We start from the raw sequence: 20,929 nt of genomic DNA, 5'->3' as shown, positions 1-20,929 counted from the left end.
TTACCTTACGACCCAGTTTCCCATTTCTAAAGAGAGGATTGCTTGACCCTAAGGGATCTTTTGGTGACAAAATATAGTCAGTATGTGCTTGCCTCTTGTCACCTCCACTCCCCCTTGTACAGGTCACCATCATCTCTTGCTTGGATTATATACCATTAGCTTGTCAACGCGAGGCAGGGGCAAAGGCCATAGCCCACTCCCCCATCCCCTTACCTTGCCATAGTCTGTTCTCCACTCAACAGCCTGTGTGGTCTTTTGCAAACCTAAGTCAGACCATGTTATTTTCTGCTCAGAATTTCCCATCTCATTTGGACTAAAAGCCCCAAACCTCACGATAGCTAGTGGATTTTCTGCTTCCCGCCTCCACCGCCTACCACTCCCCCCTTCCTCACTCCTCTCTGGGAGCACTCCCTTCTTGATGGTTCTGGAACACACCAGGCACCCTCTGGACAGGTCTTTTACACTTGCCTTTCCTTCCGCTCAGAACCTTCTTCTCTGATACCTACCTGCATGGCTCACCACCTCATTTCCTTCAGGTCTCTGCCCTAACGTCACCTTCTCCATCCTGCTCTCCCTGACCACTCTCCGTAGAACAGCTCCCGACTCCCATACCAATGTTCTTTGTCCCCCTTTCCGGCTTCATTTTTCTCCAGCATCATCTGACATTTTTTAACAGTGTCTTGTTTATTTATTATCTGTCTCTTTCCCATGAGAATGTAAGCTCCATGAAGGCAAGGACATTATTGGTCTTTGTGCCTGGCATATGGCGAGCACTCAGTAAACAGTGAGCGAGTAAATGCTCTGTGGCTCTGGACTTCGTGGTTCCTGGGTGTTGCTGCCTGCTCAGTTTCCCTCTGAATCCCATCTGCTGCAGGGAGGGTTGAGGTATGGAGATGGAAGCAGCCACACGGGGGAGGTGGGTGGTACCAGTCAGAGGTCCAGTGCGGGGTTTTTCCCCTCTTTCAGGAGACTTTTACCCAGCTCTCATTCTGAGTTGGGAGCATGGCATTCAAGGTGAGAAGGACAGGGTTTCCACCAGCTCTCGGTCTGTGGGAGGAGGCAGGGACTCAAAGAGTGCTTTTCACATGTTGAGGCAAATGCCATGATAGAGGTGAGTGTAGAGGTGGGAATGCGGGATTAAGGGAACAGAAGGTGGGGTTTCCACTCACCCAGCCAGGATGGAGGAGGGATAAATACAGCAGGAGCAAAGGTGAGGATGGGAGAAGGCTGTGCTTGCTGATGTGGAGGAACAATGAGCCGCAACAATGGAATACCATGTGCCAGGTGGGGCACTGAGTGTGGAGAGTCAGGTGGGGAAGGGCTTGCCTTGCAGCCATGCTAAGGTGCTCGGGCCTGAGCCTGCAAGTCGATGGCTTTCACACTTTAAAAAAGAGCAGGAAAGCCCTGTGTTCAAATGAAATCTTATGCCAAGCTCAGCATGTAAAACCGAGTCACCCAAATTCCACGAGTGGCTCAGGGGGAGCCAGGGGGAAGTTCCCACTGACCGTCTTGTTTTCGTTTCCAAAGTTCAGGGGCCTGCGTCCCACCCCTTAGTCTGCTTTCACGTCACTGGCCTCCTGCTCGGGAGCCCACACTCCCTGTTCATTTGGGCTGTCTGCACTGCCTTGCCAGCCCTGAACAGGTGGAGAGCCCCTCTTCCCTCCTCGCTCCCACCCTTGCTTGATGGTTGCTCAGTGCACTTACCTGGTGTGCCAGGTAGCCTGGCTGGCACGGCAGAGGGAAGCACTGAGAACAAGTAGGAGATTCCCAGGTGGCCCAGTGGTAAAGGATCCACCCTTCAATGCAGGAGATGCAAGAGACACAAGTTCAGTCCATGGGTTGGGAAGATCCCCTGGAGTAGGAAATGACAACCCTCTCCGGTGTTCTTACCTGGAAGATCCTATAGACAGAGGAGCCTGGCAGGCTACAGTCCATGGGGTCGCGAAGAGTCAGATACGATTGAGCACACACATACACACACAGGAGATTTGGAGCCGGTCCAGGTGGGAGAGGATGAAGCCGTGACTCATTAAAACACCCTGTCCAGAAGACACCACCTTCCATACCACAGTGGGACCAAGACCTTTCACACTGGCTCAAGAAAAATTGGCATGTGGAGGTGGAGAACACCTACCAGAAGGAGAGGGAAGAATCCGTAGAGGCTTCGTGGCAGGAAGCAGATGTGTGGTTGTAGAGTCGAGAGGGGGAGATGAGACTCTGGAGGGGCAGTCTCATCTCTACTTCTCTCTGCACCTCTGCCAGTGTGCTTCTGTGGTTCCTAATTCCATTCCTGAAACAATCTGATTGGCTCAGCCCAACCTAAATGGGGGCAGGGGGTGGGGAGAAGACTTTCTTGGGCCAGTGTCCATCTCCTGGTGGCCAGGAGAGGGGCACGGAGCCATGTGGTACCACATGGGGTTGGCCCTTCCAGGGCTGTCAGGGCCATCTCCAAGGCTGCCCCACGTTCTGTGCATCCTGTACGATCCAAAGGGCTGGGCTGAGAGGGAGAGTGGTGCTGAATCCAGCCTGTGCTCAAAGGTGGATCAGCCCAGAGCAAGGGATGCCTGGTTCTTATGAGGTCATTTTGGAAGGGTCAACTTTTCATCATTTTTTTAGGCCGAAAGGAATGCCTTTTCTAATTGATCCTCCAAGAGGTCGCATGTTTTTCATAGTTTGTACTGTGCACTGGCGGCTGTCGTCCCTCGAGGGACAGCCTCAGAGACTCTGGAACTAGCTGAAGACCGGCCTTTTCCCTTCCGCCCCACAGCTGGAGAGTTACAGGGCTGAAGGGACTTTAGCCGTCACTGAGATGTCCCCCACCTTCTCGGTGCAGACGGCGAAACTGAGGCCCCATGGAGGCTTCACCCCTAGCCCTGAACCCCAGCGCAGGCCTCTGGCCCAGAGAAGTGGCGGCCGCGGCAGCAGCCCTGGTGTGGGTCACGTGCTTTTGCTCCCTTTGCCATATTTAGAATCGCTGGATCAGGGAAACTTCTTCTCGTCCCAGCCCCTGAGGATTCTTGGAAAGAGCCTTGCTCTGGGGCCTGGCTGACTGCCCCTCCCCTCTATCCCCTTGCAAGAGAAAGATCGAGCCTGTTCTCCCCAGAGGAGCTGGGGCCACGGGACTACACTGCACCCCCGTCAGGAAGTGCCTCTCAGGCCTAGTTGAAGTTCCTTCTGCAGTATCAGCTCTGGTTTGGGGTTTAAGAAGCCCTTTTCTGCTGGAAGGTGGTGGGGGACATGACCTCTGCCTTCCAGGAACCTTGGATAAATGGGGACAGACTGACCCCAGCATCCCCCAGCCCAGGGAGGACAGAACCTTGCCTCTGAGATCCTGGTCTGGAGGACAAGGAAGGGGAGACACACCCCCCAAGCCAGATGCAGAAAGGAGAGAGCCAGTTGGTGGCCAGGCAGGTGGCAGACCCTGGCAGGGCTCAGTCTGGGAGGAGGGACTCTGGAGAGAGGAAAGGAAGGCAGGAGGCCCTAGGGGAAGGGAGGACTGGGGCCTGGAACTGCATTTCTTTGGCCTTGTGAGGAGGGCGGAGGGCAGGGGGTGGGGGTCCATTATCCCACACAGGCTCCTTCTTTCCTCAGGATCATCAAGCTCTGAAAACCAGAAAAGGCCCAACCCAACCCAAACCAAAAATGCATGTCTAGAACACCTGCGATGTTCAGGGTCTTTTCTCCCATCCTCACCTTTGGGGATGATGGTCCTGTGTTCCCATTGGAGCCCTCTCCCGGGCCTGGGCAGCTCCCTTTCCCATCCTCCACACCTGCGGTTTCAAGCCTCATCCACCTCTTCAGACCCCCACTGACCCTGCTCCCTACTGAGAAGTTGATCTGGCCTCCTCTTCCCAGAGAAAGTCAAATCCCCTGATGAGGGATCTCTGGGCTTCCCCCATCTGACCCCCAATCTCCTCTCCCACCTGGTCTCTCCCCCTTCTTGCCTGTCACCTTAGAAACTGGCCGGGTCCTTTCTGCTCAGCACCAGCACTTCTGCTCTGGATCCCAGCCTCCCAGTTGCCCTGCAGACGTCATTCCATTGATCACTCCATCTCTCTCACATCTTTAACGTCTCCCTCTCTCCTGGCTCCTTCCACTCTGCCTCTCTCATCTTAAAACAGCAACAGCGAAAAGAACACTGGCGTATTCCCTGTGCTCTGTGTGTTTCTCCAGCTACCAATTTCAGCTTCTACACTTTGCAGTTAAACTTCTTTAAATAGCTAAACCTCCACTGTCTCTACTTTGTCACTGTTCCTCTCCCTTTCTTAACTCATTGAGACCTGCTCTGGCCCTCCCCTCCGTCTGTGGCTGCCCTTGCCAAGGTACCCAGTGACATTTTTAAGATCTTATCTTGTTTGACCTCTTTGGCAGCATTGGACACTGTTGTCCACTCCCTCCTTGAAACACTTTCTTCTCTTGGCTTGACACCTCTGTCTTCTGGTTTCCCTCCCATTTCACTGGCTGCTCCTCTCCAGTCTGGTGGAGGATCTCTCCTCCCTCGGAGTTGCTGGGGATCCATTGGGTCCTCCTGTACCACATGCCCTCTGGACTGTCTCAACCTTGCCTCTTGTCTTTGGTCACCATCTCTCCCTTAATGTACTCCAAATCCACATTTCCGGCTCAGGTCTCTGTCTTCATAGAGTGTTTACCCAGCCTTCTGCATCTCAACATGTCCAAAACAGAATTCATCACCCCCATATCTACTCCTCCATGAGGCTGTCCTATCTCAGGTCAGTCATGGCACCTTCATCCATTCAGTCCCCAAACCAGAAATATGAGTTATTCTCTTTCATTGTCCCATTTCTAATTAATCACCAAGTCTTACTTTCTCCAGTCCATCCGCTTACATGCTGCCACCAGCATCTCTTACCTGAATGATTGTGGAGCTTCCTACTTGCTCTTCCTGGTCAATCTCACCTCTTGTAATCCATGCTCCCTACTGCCTCTGAGTGGTGGTCCTAAAACCCAAATCAAACCATGTCATTCCCTCTTAAAATTCTTCAGGGACTTCCCTGGTGGTCCAGTGGCTAAGACTCCACACTTCCAATGCAGGGCACCCAGGTTTGATTCCTGGTCAGGGAACTAGGTCCCAGTTCACAACTAAAGATCCTAAATGCCACAACTAAGACCTGGAATAGCCAACCAAATAAATCTTTTTTTTAAAGAAAGTGTTTAAAAAACAAAAACCTTTTCAGTGGTTCCCCACTGCCTTCAGGTCACGTTCACAGGGCCTGAGGGTGCCTGGTTTGTCCTCTGCCTCTTCATTTTAGGCCCCCACCTGCCAGACCTACCGGCCACTCTGGACTGCCTACAGGTTCCCACATCTCTGTTGCTTGCACACACATCCCGCTTTCTCTGCTTGGTGCACTGCCAGCTGGCCTCGTCACCTCCTCCAGGTCTTCACTGATCCCTCCACTTTGGCTCTGCTCAAGCCATCTTGAGCTTCCCCCAAACTCCTGGGCACATTGCCATCACCTTGTCTATCATGTCACCACTGTGTTATACTTGTTAATTTCTTGGGTGGGTGGGGAGTCCTATGTGATTCATTTCAGGCTTTACAATAAACCTGACTGGGTGTAGCTGGCAAAGAACATTTCTTAAGTGAACGTGGCTCTGAGAGGTTAGGCGCTAGCATCTTTTCTGCTACTTGACTCTACCCTCTCAGCCCTCCCACCTTCTACATCCCTGTCTTTCCAGCCTCCGAGGATCTGCCTCTCTGGGGACATCCCCAGGGAGTCTGGAACTGAGTTCACGGCTGACCCTTCCCTTCTGCCCCACCACTGGGGAGTCCTAAGACGGACACGCCTCACCTCATACTGCAGACAGGGTCCCTGGGGCCCAGAGAAGTACTGTGGTGTGGTGGTCCAAGTGGACTTGGGTTCAGGTCCCAGCCTTATGGTTTTGGAGAACCTAGTATGCCTTTCTTTCTTCTTCTTTTTTTTTAAATCATTTTTCCTTTTATTTATTTTTTATTGAAGTCTTTATTGAACTTGTTACAATATTGCTTGTGTTTTCTTTTATGTTTTGGCTTTTCAGCTACAAGGCATGTGGAATCTTAGCTCCGCGACTAGGGATCAAACTTGCATCCCCTGCATTGGAAGGCAAAGTCTTAACCACTGGACTGCCAGGAAAGTCCCTTTTTCCTTGTAAACAACAGTTTTATTGAGATGTAATTCACATACCACATCCACCTGTCCCCTTTAAAAGTGCACAATTCACTAGTTTTAATGTAGTCACAGAGTTGTATAGCCATCACGGTACACCTCTCTGAGCCTGTTTCCCCCTCGCTAATGAGCTGTGATGACCGTGGAGCTGGGAGGAGGGGTTAGGAACATGCATGTGGAGGGCTCCGCTCAGTGTCCGGCCAATAGGAAGCCTGGGCTAGGAGGCACAGTTACGGGCTCATACAGCGAACTGGGGTTAAACGAGGTTAGTATGAAACCCACCTCTCCAGAAGGATTTTCCTACCCCTCCTCCTTGCTCTGTGGCTGTTTCCCTGGCAGTAATTTGAGGAAGGCCATGGAAACAGGGGTGTTGGGGTGAGGGGAAAAGGCAACAATTACAGTTGTTTAAAAGGCCTTGGGACTTCTCTGGTGGTTCACTGGCTAAGCACCATGTTCCCAGATTCCATCTCTGGTCAGGGACTTAGATCCTACATGCGGCAACTAAAGATTCCACATGTGCAATGAAGACTGAGGATTCCATATGCTGCCACTAAGACCCAGCGCAGCCAAATAAATAAATATTAAAATAATAATAAGATAGAAAGCCCCAGTCAGGACTTCCCTGATAGCTCAGTTCGTAAAGAATCCACCTGCAATGCCAGAGACCCTGGTTTGATTCCCGGGTCGGGAAGATCCCCTGGAGAAGGGAAAGGCTACCCACTCCAGGATTCTGGCCTGGAGAATTCCATGGACTGTATAGTCCATGAGGTTGCACGCAAAGAGCTGGACACAACGGAGTGACTTTCACTTCACCATTTCAGGGAGAACCAATCTGGCAGCACCCACGGAGACAATCCTTAGACAGTCCTTTATTGTATGAATGAAGTCAAAGACTGGTTCTGGCAGATACAATCAGACTTCAGCTCAGGGTGACTTCTCTCTGTCTCCTCTACCCCTAAGCTCCAGACATGATCTCCCTCTGCTGTCCCAAGGGTGGGTGTCTGTGTGAGGACCCCTCAGGAAGGCCATGGCAGCTAGGACCCTAGCTCTGCCATGAATTCACTGAGTAATCTTGAGTAAGTATGTCCTTCCCTGGGCCCCATTTCCTCATCTGGAAGATGGGGATAATTATTCATCTGCCTGGAATACAAGATGTTTGCTGTCAGACTAAATGTATCTGTTCAACTGTATTGAGCATCTAATCCCCTGCCAGTGTGTGAAGGCTGGAGAGGTAAAGTTCACGGGTTTTTAAAACAGCGTCTACTAAATGGAGCTGGTCAAGGATGGAGACTCACCTTCTCTTCCCTTTCAGGAAGGCTTTTGGGGAGCCCAGTGTGTTGGTGATGGATGTGCTTAGGGCTTTGGGAGCCTCTTCAGTGGCTGCAAACTGGGGGCTTTGGTGACATGATGTTTTGATGTTTGTTTAAGCTGACTTTCTGCTGTGCATTTATTCAGTCTATGAAAAAATAAATAAAGCAGAGTCAGGTGAGAGAGAGGGGGGATGGGGCCACTACTCTGGGGAGGGTGTAGTTGGAGAAGACCTCTCCAAGAAGGAGAGGTTTGAGTAGAGATCTACATGAGAATGGGAGCAATAAACAGGCAGAGGAAATAGCAGAGCAAGTGCAAAGCCTGGAGGTGGAAAAACATTTGATGTGTTCCAGGAATGGCAGGGAGGTAGAGCGCCTGATGGAGGAGCTGGAGAGAGGCAGATCAAGTTCAAGGGCCGGGTGGGACCGGATCTCGCAGAGCCTTGCTGGACACGCTGAGGAATGTGACTGTAGCCCTCTAAGTGCCACGGGAAGTCAGGGGAGAGTTCTGAGGAGAGTTCTAGTTTCCGGCTTTGCTTTGTAGGAAAATCATACTGATTGCTCTGAAGAGGATTCCAGTTGGGCCAGAGTGGAGGCAGGGAGACCTGTCAAGGGTGAGATGATGGGGGTTAGTGAGTCCAGGGCTACAACTCTGTAGTTAGAGCCAATAGAAATTGCTACAGGATGGGATATGGAGGGTGAGGGAAAGGAAGAGTCAAGGATTGCCCTTAGATCGGTGGCCTGAGCCCCTAGATGGGAGATGGTGCCATTCCTGAGATGGGGAGATTTTAGGGCAAATTGAGAGTTTGTTTTTGGACATTATGTTGGGTTTGAAAAGCCTCTAGACATCAGAGAAGAGATGCTGAGCAGGCTGTTGGCAGGTGAGCTGGACTTGGGGGAGAGGCTGCCACACCCCCACACCTGCTAAATGGCTAAGGCTGTTGTGGTAAAGGGGTGGGGACAGAATTTAAAGGGTTCTCTCCTGCCCCTGTTGGTATGTTTAAGGAAATGAATGAAATATTTAATATTTGTTTTGATTTTCTTATTTATTTGGCTGAGTCAGGTCTTAGTGGTGACATGTGAACTCTCAGTTATAGCAGGTGGGATCTAGTGCCCCTACCAGGGATTAAACCCAGGTGCCCTTGCATTGGGAGCGCAGAGTCTTAGCCACTGAATCACAAGGGAAGTTGCTGCATTTTAAAACTGATATTAATTTGTTACCTGAACAGTCATGTTTATTCTTTAAAAATATCAGGAAATGAAGATAAGCAGAAAGCAAAACCAAAACCAAATCACTCTTAATTTTGCTATCCAGAGACCAGCCCTGCTGACTCTTGGTTTGTATTAATATATAAAAAACATCTATACTTAAAAAGTTGGAATCACATTGCTTTAAGGTTTTATAATCTGCTTTTTTCACTTAACCTGTTGTGAAGTGGACATTTTAGAGATGTGTAACTCTCGACATTGAAAACATAATTTTGAGGAAAAAAAAAAACAAAACTACTGAAACACTCAGCGTGAAGCCCCAAACATGACCCGTTTATTACCTGAGGTTCTGAGGTCAGCCGAGCGATGTAACTAAAGGATTTCTGTCCAGGGCTGGGGTGAAAGCCCATTGAGATTTGGCTGCACTCCTTCCTAGAGGAGGGGATGGGATAGGGTGACTTACGGAGGACCCTTCTGCCCCTGAGCCCATCCCTGGTGGATGCGGCACTGGGTTCACCTGCATTTTCTGTGGTTAATTATTGAACACAAGGAGCTGGTGCTCTTCCCGACCTCTCCTGTGCCTTATGTCTTCGCTGACTCAGCTCCTGCCTGGAACTGGCCAAGGAGGCCTCTTTCTCACTCATTCATCCAAAACCCTTTACTGACATCTGCCACCTACCTCCTCCCTGGGTGGGTGCTGGGCTGAGCCTCTGTCCCCGCCCTCCGAGCAGGCTGGGAGCCCCGTCCAGGGAGGTGTAAGTGGGTTAGGTGGAGCCCTGCCCTTCCCATGTCTCTGCACCCCACCCCATCTGCCCTGACTTCACAGATGATGAGACTGCCTCAGAAAAGGTGACTTTCTCAGGGTCACACACTGTAGGACTGGAATTTGAACCTGGGTCTCTGACTTAGAGCCCATGCTCCTGCTGTGATGAAAAAGTAAAGTGAAGTCACTCAGTCGTGTCTGACTCTTTGTGACCCCATGGACCATAGCCTACCAGGCTCCTCCATCCATGGACTTTTTCAGGCTCGAGTACTGGAGTGGGTTGCCATTTCCTTCTCCAGGGGATCTTCCCGACCCAGATTTCGAACCCTGGTCTCCTTCATTGCAGGCAAACGCTGATGAAACAGGAACACAAATAAAATGCTGTTGACTGTGACCTGGGGCTTCCCAGCTGGCGCTAGTGGTGTAGAACCTGCCTGCCAATGCAGGAGACATAAGAGACATGGGTTCGATCCCTGGGTTGGGAAGATCCCCTGAAGGAGGGCACGGCAACCCACTCTGTATTCTTGCCTGGAGAATCCCATGGACAGAGGAGCCTGGCAGGCTACAGTCCATGGGGTTGCAAAGAGTCAGACACGACTGAAGTGACTTTACACGCACACACGCAGACAGTGATTGGGAGGCAAGTACAGGGAGGGGGTGTTCTGAGCTGACGGTGGGATGGGGGCTCCCCCAGCAGGAGCGTTGGGGTGAGGGGCGCTTGAGGGGAGCGTTTCCTCAGGCTCTGATGGTGAGGCGTTTCAGGCAGAGTGCAGTGGCAGCAGTCCCAGGTCAGGGCACTCTGGGAGCATTTCGGGCAGGCTGTGGGTCAATGCGTTCCAGAGAAACGCATTCCTTCAGGAGTCTCTTCCAGGTGTGACACCCCCATCAAAAGGAGGAGTGCTTCCGGGAGACCAGCCTCGTTGCCCTTTGCTGCACCTGCAGCCTGTGCCCCCACATCCTATCTTCCCTCACATGTTCACTCCTCTGTCCTTTCCCCTCTTCCTATCCACTGGGAAGTTAGGAACTCTGACTGTCATCTCATCTCTGTCCTGGATATCCTGGTGACCTTGGGTGACTCCCTTTCCCACTCTGAGCCTCAGTTTCCTCATGTGTGCAATTGAGGTTAATTCGTGAGCTCATCATGAATCAGATGAGCTGGATTCTAAAGTTCCTTCCATTTCTAAATGTCTGGTTCTGGGCCACTCAGTAGCTTCCCACTGCCCTGTGGGGAGTTCAGGCCTCGATGGCATGGCCCCCTGATGCCCGATTGCCCTCCCAACACCCTCTCCCCCTCTGCATTCTCCCCTCCCTATCTGTCTTCCCCGATGCCCTTTCTTTCCATAGCTGTCTCAGTATTTAATGTCATAAGAACCCACGAAGGCAGAAGCAGTTGTCTTCATTCTGCAGATGAAGCTATGCTTCATAAGGAAGGGAGGTTCCTGGGTTCCTCTCTCAGCCAGCCCAGACAGACCTGCCCGCCACAGCTCAGTGTCCACCTCTGGGAGCTGTGGGTGGCAGCAGGGGCAATTGAGAGGATTGTAAGTTGTCTGTGAGCCCAGCCACCTGGAGCTCGGAGGCTTTTCCCTTTGAGGTGCAGCACAGAGCCACAACTCCAGGGAACTCTGATTCTTAGTCCACATTCCAGATTACTCCCCAGTAATTCTTCCCTCCTCTCCCCTTCCTCTTCCTCCCCCTCCTCCTCTTCCTTCTTCCCTTCATCCTCCTTCTCCTCCTCTGCAACCCCTTGCCAGAGGCTACTCAGCTGCCCTGTCCATCCAGCATCTAACCCTCTCCTTCATGCTGCTATTGTAGATTTTTGCTGGTCTTCAGCTGCCTGGTGCTGTCTGTGCTGTCCACTATCCAGGAGCACCAGGAATTTGCCAACGAGTGTCTCCTCATCTTAGTGAGTGCTGGAGTCTGGGTCTGAGGGAGGTTGTGTGTGGGTAGCACCTCTGGGCTGAGGGTGAAGGTCAAGTGAGGCTTCACATAGCATATCTCAGAGAGTGGCTTTCTGTGCTGTGTTCCCTGACATGGTGGCTGTACTTCTCTGGGCTTCATAAAAGCCCAGAGGGCTTTATGGGTTGCCATAAAAGCCCACAGGGCTCCTCTGCTTTAAAGCAGGTGTTGGGAGAGCTCCTGTCTCTATACTAGGGCTTATGATGGGCCCAGAGAAGGGGAGAGGAGGCCCACTCCTTCTCAGGATCAAAGCTACTAATACCACCCCTATGGGATCTGGTTTTAACCCCTAAACAGAAGAACTTCAGAGGGGCACTGTGACCGAAAAACACCCCTTGTGTCACCTGGTCAGGGTTACAGAGGCTGAGATGGCTGGGGGGAGGGGGTAGGAGAGGATAAGGAGCAGAAAAACTCAGACAATTCATGGGCGCAGCAACAGGGAACAGACTTGAGCTTTCAGTCTCTCTGGAGGACATGCAAGAAGCCACTTGCCTTCCAGAAGCCTCCCTAGGTCCATCCAGGCGAAGGAACCTCCAGGAGAGGCAGGCTGAGGAAATTCTAACATCCCTAACTCAGGGACTCCGGGCTGGGTGCTGTGTAATCTAGTCCCGGGGCCTGAATAGTGGGAACCAGAACTCAGGCCCCTGGTCCCACAGGAATTCGTGATGATCGTGGTGTTTGGTCTGGAGTACATCATCCGCGTCTGGTCTGCTGGATGCTGCTGCCGCTACCGAGGATGGCAGGGCCGCTTCCGCTTTGCCAGAAAACCCTTCTGTGTCATCGGTAATGGTCCTATCCCTCCCGCACCTGATCTTTGACCCCAAACCGTAGGGTTGACACCCTGACCCCAGGACCCTGGCTAGTGACACAGACTCAACGGACCTTCCCAGTCGCCCCCTCGGGCCCCAGGAACAACCCCCAACCCCACCCCCAGCCTCGGGTCCAGGCACGGGGTAGGTGGGCTTTCTGGCGCTGGCCATGACCTCGCCCCACTCCCCGCCTCTGCAGACCTCATCGTGTTCGTGGCCTCGGTGGCCGTCATCGCCGCGGGCACGCAGGGCAACATCTTTGCCACGTCCGCGCTGCGCAGCATGCGCTTCCTGCAGATCCTGCGCATGGTACGCATGGACCGCCGCGGCGGCACCTGGAAGCTGCTGGGCTCGGTGGTCTACGCTCACAGCAAGGTGAGGCGGGCGGGGATGGAGGGGTGAGGGAGAGGGGAGTGTCCGGGGCGGAGCTGGAGCGGTAGGGGGCGGGGCCTAGCGGAGCCGAGGGCGGAGTTGGGGATTTAGGGGTGATGGACGGAGGAGCCTGGTGGGCCGCAATCCATGGGGTCGCTAAGAGTCGGACACGACTGAGCGACTTCACTTTCACTTTTCACTTTCATGCATTGGAGAAGGAAATGGCAACCCACTCCAGTATTCTTGCCTGGAGAATCCCAGGGACGGGGGAGCCTGGTAAGCTGCCGTCTATGGGGTCGCACAGAGTCGGACACGACTGAAGCGACTTAGCAGCAGCAGGGACCCAGCGCGACTGAACTGAACTGAACTGAACTGAAGGAACCCAGCGCCAGCGAGCCCACCGGGTCTGGGGGGGCCGGGCAGGGGCGGGGTCAGGGGGCGTTCGGGACCAGGCCAGGAGGCGGGGCCTGATAGGCAGAAGCTTTTGGGTTTAGAGGTCTAGGCTTAATAGCGAAGTGGTGACCTGGAGCGGGGTCTGGGGATGGAGCTGCGGTGGGACTGGATGTGGGGTCGGATGGAAGCCTGAAAGTGGGGGGCAGTGCAAGGTGGGCTCGTGGGCGAAGAGCTGAGCCTGGAAGCTGGAGGGTCAAGGGCAGGGCCGGGGCGGGGCGTGCTCTGAGGTTCTGTGAGGCCCTGGCTGTGCCCGAAAGGCGGGCAGGATCTCCTGGAAGGGAGTTACTGAGAAACAAAGGCCGGCAGAGCGGCCACCAGGGACTTCCGAGAGGTGGGTACTCTTACCCCGTTCCGAACACCTCCCATAGGCCATTCTGGGAGCCGTCAACCTCCCCACCTGTGCCAGGTGGGTGGTCTCATCCTTTGCTGCCCCCACAGGAGCTGATCACCGCATGGTACATCGGGTTCCTGGTGCTCATCTTCGCCTCCTTCCTGGTGTATCTGGCCGAGAAGGATGCCAACTCCGACTTCTCCTCCTACGCCGACTCCCTCTGGTGGGGGACGGTGCGTGAGGGTCTGTGCAGGGCCGCGCTTCTCCCTGGGACCCTCCCTGGCCTGATCATTGTGACCCCAAATCCCGTGACCAGCCCTTGTGTTGTCCCTCAGCTTCCCCCAGTGGACCAGCTTGTGCCCCCATCTAATTCCCTACATCAAGCCCTTGTGACCTCTACCCCTCTCTCCATCAGCAAGGGGGAGGGGGAGAATCTATTGATTAGAAACCAGGCCCTGTGACAAGTCCTTATGACCAGTTCCTGTGGGCAACCATGGAGGCCCCCCTCATGATCAGGTTCCCACCTCCCTGTGCCCCAGGAATCTCCTGTGGGTGGACCCCCTGACCAGCCCTGCAGGTAATTTGTTTGTGTCCCCAGATTACACTGACAACCATCGGCTATGGTGACAAGACACCACACACGTGGCTGGGCAGGGTCCTGGCTGCTGGCTTCGCCTTACTGGGCATCTCCTTCTTTGCCTTGCCTGCCGTGAGTCCCCCTTCACTTAGGATGGCCCAGCCTAGGGGAGGGGGTCCTGGGGAGAGAGCCTGCTAAGCCCCTGTCCAGCATTTGCATGGGTGGGGGAGACACCTCAGATGGGCAGCAGTAGGGGTACCTTTAAAGCCTTTGGCTGTCCCACCTCCAACCATGCCTATTGCCCTAGGGCATCCTCGGCTCTGGCTTTGCCCTGAAGGTGCAGGAACAGCACCGACAGAAGCACTTTGAGAAGCGGAGGATGCCAGCAGCCAACCTCATCCAGGTACAGGGGCCCCAGGAAGCCCCTGAACTGAACTGGTGTGTCAGATCTGTATGCTGACCCTTGTGTCCCACTTCGCAACTATGACTCCACTCAGAGAGAATTTTCTGGAGCCACATGCCAGGTTAAGGACAGAGCTAGGAGGCTGGCCAAGATTGTAGGAAACTTCTCCCTCTTCTGCATGCCCAGTTCAGGGCTAGCCAGAGCTGGCCCACTGCCCAGCTGCAGCCCCAGCTCTGCACGGCCTGAAGTGGAGTAGAGACTGGACAAGAGATCCTAGGCCCCAGGGGGAGACCCAGTCCTGCCACCCATCAGCGGTGCAGTCATCAGGAAGCCTGTTCTACTCTACACCTTACTTCATCCCACCAGCATCTCCACAAATGAATGTTATAACTGAAACCAAGAAAAACACCTTGAAGGAAAGAAATGGTTCTTTGAAGAGCATTTAGCTGGGGCTTGGCCTGATCTGACCTCGAAGGGAAACTGCCCTGGGAAACTGACACTTGAGCAGAGAGCTGGAGGATGGGCAGTTAGCTAGGTGAAGAGGTAGAGGAGGGAGGCTTTGAGGTAAGGGAATGGCATGTGCAAAGGTCCTGTGGTAAAAGGGAGCAAGGTGTGTTTGATGAACGGGAAAGAATCTAGTGAGGCTGGAACAGAAAGCTCAAGTAGGAATGTACAGTGGAAGGATTTGGCTCAGTGGGTGAGGCCCAGATCTGAGGTCAGAGAGAGAAATTTAACATTTTCCTAAGAACAGGGAGGATCCATTGACAGGTATGAAGCAGGAGGAAGGGGTGATAATGATCAAATCTGTGTTTTGAAAAGTATTGAGTGGACCAGGAGGGTGACCTGTGTGAGTGGAGAGACCAGAGAAGAGACTCTGGCAACGGTCTGGGTGAGATGGGGTGGCAGATGACTTGGACTAGGGTAGCAACAGATGAGATGGAAAGAAATGGGCAGATTCTGCATATTTAGGAGGTGAAATTAGTGGCATCAGGAGTGAGGGAGAGGGAGATGTCAGGGTGACTTCTAGGTTTCTCACTTGCCCGACTGGAGGGTTGATGCCCCTCCTCACTAAAGGCTGACTAGACTTGGGGCATGAAGAGTGAGTTTGGCTGGAACGTGAAGAGTCTGCGGAGCCTCTGAGCCCCGGGTGGGTGGGTGGGGCTGTGGAGGAGGCAGCTGATGTAGTGGTGTGCAGCTCTGGTGAGTAATGTGCTAGGCCTTGTGTGCAGACGGTAATGAAGCCCTGGGCATGGAGGTGCTTGCCCAGCAGGCAGAGAAAAGAAGAAAGGATGGTTTAGAGTTGAGCTTTAAGGAACCTGAGCATTTAGTGACTGGGAGGGCAGAGTTGAGTCAGCCAAGGAGGCAGAGAAGGAACACCCAGAGGGGTGGGAAAAAAGCAGGAGTATGTGGGCTGTTTCCCCCACTGTCTGAGGCATTCCCGAGGGACATGGGCTGAGGCAAGTGCTCTGAATTTTGGGGACTCTTTAACAGCCTTGTGCAAGAGAAACTCCTGCGAGAAATATCGGGCTGGCCAAAAAGTTCATTTGGGGTTTCCAGCCAATGGTGCAGAAAAACCCGAACGAACTTTTCAGCCAACCCAATAGTTCCAGGAACACTGGCACAGCTCACCTCTCCTGCTCTGACCCCCTCAGCTCAGGTCTGGCTTAACACCCCCTTATCTCTCCTCCCCAGGGTGGAACCCCACCCCCCCATCTCTGCTATCTCCAGCCACCAGCCCAACTTTGCCTTCTCAGCATCCCTTGGGGCACAATGGCTGCTGTCCCCTGGGAACTGGCCTTCCAAGGGGCATTGTAGGGGCAGGTGGCTGGCACTGGCTGTGCCGAGAGACAGCTGGTATTGTGGTGCCCATAATTAATGAGACAGCTTTGGCAGCTGCTCCCCAGCCCAATCCAAGGGACTAGGCAAGCAGGAAGTAAAAATATTCCTGTCCTAGGAGGGTGCCTGGCCAGTGAGGTCAGCAGTGGGCTGGCCCTTAAGGACAAGAGGCATCTAAAGAAGGATCCAGTTTTGCTTCCTCCTGCCCAGCACCTGTTGTTGCTGATCACCCCACTCACCTCAAGTCCCTACTGACTCTTCTCTTTACCTGGGGGGAGAGGGATAGTCCATCCTCTTGTCTGACCCTCATCCCTGTTGCTGCAGAGAAGACCCAGCAACGTCATGGATGCTAAGGGGCTGGTAGTTGATGTACTTTCCTCCCCTCCTCAATCCCATGGGCAGTGGCAGGCAGCTGGGAAGAATGGGGTAGGGTTATTTTTAGTAATAATAATTCATTTAGTCAGTATTCATTCCCCAGACATTGCAGAGCACCCACCATGTGCCAGAGGATACAGTGCTGACCAAGACACAGCTTACAGACTAAGGAGAGAGAAATACATTAATCAAATACACAATGAATAAATATATATCAGCTGTGGGAACCGGACATAACAAGAGTGGTTAATAGGGAAACTTGGTATTAAGTGCCTACTACGTGCCATGTGCTGTGCTTGGCATTTAATGAACATTTCCCCATTTAGTCCTCACAGCCTTGTTGCATGCATGCTAAGTCTCTTCCGTCATGTCCAACTCTTTGAGACCCTGTGGACTGTAGCCCGCCAGGCTTCTCTGTCCATGGGGATTCTCCAGGCAAAAATACTGGAGTGGGTAGTCATGCCCTCCTCCAGGGGATCTTCCTGACCCAGGGATCGAACCCACATCTCTTATGTCTCCTGCATTGGCAGGTGGGTTCTTTACCACGAGCGCCACGTGTGGGGCCCCCACCACCCTGTTAGGCAAGTCGTACTGTGTCCAATTCACAGATGAGAAACTTAAGGCTCTGCAGCTTTATTTAATCATCCACCCAAGTAGGTGGCAAAGCTGGAATTGGAAACCCACTTCTGCCTGATGGCAAAACCCCAGCACAGTCCAAGGCCTCTGGCTCTGAGGCTGACCGCGTTGTCACCTTGGGAGTCTTTTCTCCTCAGGCCTCCTTCTGGCCTTGCTGGTGGCTGTGGAGTTGGAACAAGCCTCTGGCTCTGAGTACCCTTCAACTGGCCTGAGGCCTGGGTTCTTTGGGGAGCAGAGGGCTGGTTGGGGGCTGAGAGGCCTCTCGAGTGCCGGGTGCCCCACCACCTCCTTCCGCTTCCTCCCACACCACCAGGCGGCATGGCGCCTCTACTCCACCGACGCGAGCCGGGCCTACCTGACGGCCACCTGGTACTACTACGACAGCCTCCTCCCGTCCTTCAGGTAGGCCCTCCCGTGGAGGGGCGGGGAGGTGGGTGGCTGGCAGTAATGCCCCTGAGGACAGATGGCTGGGACACAGTCCTGGAGGCTGGGAAGGGGGTGATGGCTCCCATGGGAGCTTCTGGGGCTGGCTCTGCAGAACCTGTGTAACCCACAGCCTGGAGGATCCTCTCTCCCACTCTGTTCTGCCAGGGAAGGGGGGGGACATTGGACTCAGGGCTAAGCCCTGGGCCTGGCAGTCTACAAGCTCCCCCAGAGCAGCTGCACCTTGGGGCAGAGCCCAGGCAGCTCGCTCCCCTCAGTCTGAGTTGGGGTCAGCGTTAGCCCTTGGAGTGGATAGAGACACTGTGGTGTGGGCAAGAATGTATGTGCCCGAGTTAGGTACTAACACCCACCCCAGCACCCCACACATGCCTGCTCTTACAGTACCAGGCAGCAGCCTTAGGGCCCAGAAGTGGGTTCGCCCCACTGGCCCAAGCTGGGGTAAGACTGCCTGGGGTGGCTCCACACAGGAGGTCATTAATAGCATCTCCAAGGTTCATGTGGCCGGGTGCCTGGCCACACCCTGGGGCGGGAATGAAGACCTTGGAGAGCGGCTCAGCCCCGAGGGCTGCGAGGGAGGCGGGGCCAGGCTGCAGTGTTCAGCGTTTCTGCGGCTGCCTTTTTCGCCTCATTAGTTCTCGCAGAGCAGCTGTTGCGTGATCCCACTCACCCCTACACCTGGCTGCCCGCTCCGTGCTTCCTCAGCCTTAGGGGGCTTCCCAGGGGAGGGGCAGGAGGGAAGGGGCTGGGAAGGGGGCCTCCCAGAATCACACTGGTTCCCCCACCTCTCCACCTGGCAGAGGCAAGCACCCACCCCAAAGACAGGGATGGTGGTTAGATTATTAATAGAAAGAGCCCTTCTTTCTAGAAGCAGTCCTCAGGACTCAAGGCCAGGCCCTGGGAAGTAGGGCAGGGGCTAGTTTGTTAGAAATATGTGTGCGATGGGAAGGAATGATTTGGGTCCTCTGGGAAGAGAGTCAGAGCTTGGTTGGGAAATTCTGGGTCCACTGGTCCTTCTGCTCCCTGGACCTCAGTTTCCTCATCCGTGCAATGGGAAGGCAAAGAGAGGCAAGATCTATTTCTTGGGTTAGAGAAACAGGAGATGGCCTGGAGAGTTCAGAAGAAGCTGAGCCCTCAATCTAGTCTCAGAGAACCCAGCATGAGGGCTGCAGAAGGAAGTGGGCTGCCTATCAAATCTCCCTCCTCAGCCTCAGTTTCCCCTAAACTCCAGTCAGATCTGGAGGGCAGGATTTCAGGGCTGCTGCTGGCCTCCGGGTGGGCACGGCTCCGTGTGCAGGTACTCCGCTTGCTGAGCAGCGAGTGAGGTGGATTTGAGGTCCCCGCCTTCCCCCTTGGGAGGGTGCCCCCTAGTGGTGCCCATCCAGCACAATCATACCGGGCATCCTTGAGGGTTTCCCAGGAGCTGAGAAGAGAGAAAGAGAGAGGAAGGCTACTCTCCCGTTCCCACCCCTGCCTATGCGGGCCTGGTGTGTTCGCTGAGCATCTCCAGACAGGCTGGGCCCAGGGGGAATCCATCAGGAGCTCAGGGTCCTCAGGTGGGGGGCCGTGCCAGGGCCCTGCCTGCCGCTGACGGCGCCCTCTCCTGCAGAGAGCTGGCCCTCTTGTTTGAGCACGTGCAACGGGCCCGCAACGGGGGCCTACGGCCCCTGGAGGTACGGCGGGCGCCGGTACCCGACGGAGCGCCCTCCCGTTACCCGCCCGTTGCCACCTGCCTCCGGCCGGGCAGCGCCTCCTTCTGCCCTGGGGAAAGGTAGGGGCCCCCTGGGGCTGCCACCTCCTCTTGCTTCTCCTCCTCCTCTTCCATTCTCTGTCTCATCCTCTCTCGGACCTGTCTCCAGCCACTGTATGGGTGTCTGGGCCTGTGCTGGGGACTCCCAGGCCTTTTCAGGAGGCCTGGGCAGTTGTCATCAGATGGCCTGACAGGTACAGACTGACGGTCTCTCTGGAAAGGCCAGAGTTGGCTCACTGTTTTGTCACCTGGGACGCCAGGGGACTGAGTCGGGGAGATGTCCACACCATCCTTTCCCATCACCTCCTCCATTCATTCCATTGTCCTCTTTCTTTCTCTGTTTCCACGTCCCCCTCACTCTTCCATCCCTGCACCCCCATCCCTCCCGGGAAGCTGGAGAGAGGAGGAGGCCGCTGGCCACAGGTGCTTACGGCTCAGGTAATCGTGGGCACCGTCCCGGGGTGTGAGGGCTGGGGCCCCACCTCCCCAGCATGTTCCTCGAGAAGGGGCTTGACACTGAACTCACCTCTTGGGAATGAGATGCCAGCTGGAAAGAGAGCTCTGTGACTAAGAACTGCTGAAGGGCCCATGTAAACTCAACCAGTGACTAATGCTCTTGTCTTGTGCAAGCCTCATCCACAGCTTTGCTAATCCCAGAGCTTCCTCCTGGGATTCTCCCACAATGCCTTTCTTTCTCACGGAAGGACATTTTGCTGTCCTGCCAATCTCTCTCCCCTTGACCTGCCTCTCCTGGAGCTTTTGCATCTTAAAAGAACAAAGAAAGAACAATGCTTACCCCCACATAAATGTTCATAAATAGTGGAATTTCAGGCATACTTGGATAAGGGAAGCCCACTAACTCACTGTATATGGGAAAGTGACTATTCCTACAGAGGTATAGCTTTGAGGCCAAGGGTTCAATCCCCACCCGCCCCCGTCATCATCCCCTGTCCTCTGCCCATTGGTTTGTTTTATTTCATCTTTGCATTCACCCCTGAATCAGTCAGGTGGACATTTGGGCCTTGAGCCTCAGGTGTGATTCTGAGCCCCAGGCTCAGAACAAGGGAGGGGAACAAAGGTGAGCTACTTGGGGATCAGAAGGAGACGCTATGAAAGCCTCTGCTGCTTGGTGCTGTGTGTCCTTGAGAAAGTCATCAAGCCACTCTGAGCCTCAGGGTTCTGGGCAGAAAATTAGCAGTGTGAAGGCTGCTCAGGGGCTGATCTGGATTTCTGGGCTGAATAAGGCTCAGGGAACAGGGAAGAGGGGGTTCTGGTGCAGAGATTGGAGGGAGCAGAAATCCTTTCCCGGTCTCAGTGAGGGCAGTTCTGGCCAGGGGCTAAATAAGAAGTGGGTGAAGAGGGAGACCCTTCTAGGTCTCTGGGAGGAGGGGATGTGTGATTGGCCAGGCCAGGCTGGAGGTCTCTGGACCAGGGTCCACGATGCAGCCCATGAATATTATCTGTCACTATCTGAATGTCCCACAGTGTTATCCCTGCCCCGACCCAACCACAGCAGACAGGCAGAAGCTCAGAAGTTTTGGCATTTG

At 54.1% G+C, this 20,929-nt stretch overlaps 1 protein-coding gene across 3 annotated transcripts in view; it reads left to right on the top strand.

Moving 5' to 3' along the window:
* The window catches only part of KCNQ4 (potassium voltage-gated channel subfamily Q member 4), a 58,809-nt gene that overhangs the window by 19,792 nt on the left and 18,088 nt on the right, over positions 1–20,929 (top strand). For 2 of the 3 annotated variants that reach the window (XM_025288990.3, XM_025288992.3), the window contains exons 2-9: positions 11,256–11,346; positions 12,056–12,182; positions 12,408–12,583; positions 13,472–13,597; positions 13,963–14,073; positions 14,249–14,344; positions 17,505–17,593; positions 19,242–19,403. In XM_025288990.3, the coding sequence (XP_025144775.3) occupies positions 11,256–11,346; positions 12,056–12,182; positions 12,408–12,583; positions 13,472–13,597; positions 13,963–14,073; positions 14,249–14,344; positions 17,505–17,593; positions 19,242–19,403 (978 nt within the window). Of the gene's footprint in view, positions 1–11,255; positions 11,347–12,055; positions 12,183–12,407; positions 12,584–13,471; positions 13,598–13,962; positions 14,074–14,248; positions 14,345–17,504; positions 17,594–19,241; positions 19,404–19,775; positions 19,821–20,929 lie in introns of all 3 variants that reach the window. The other variant, XM_025288991.3, reaches the window with a different exon arrangement.

The sequence above is a fragment of the Bubalus bubalis genome, chromosome 6 (genome assembly GCF_019923935.1).
Source record: "Bubalus bubalis isolate 160015118507 breed Murrah chromosome 6, NDDB_SH_1, whole genome shotgun sequence".
In the NCBI taxonomy this organism is placed as follows: Eukaryota; Metazoa; Chordata; class Mammalia; order Artiodactyla; family Bovidae; genus Bubalus; species Bubalus bubalis.
Note: the sequence above shows the minus strand (reverse complement) of the source record. Positions and strands in the feature narration are given on the sequence as shown.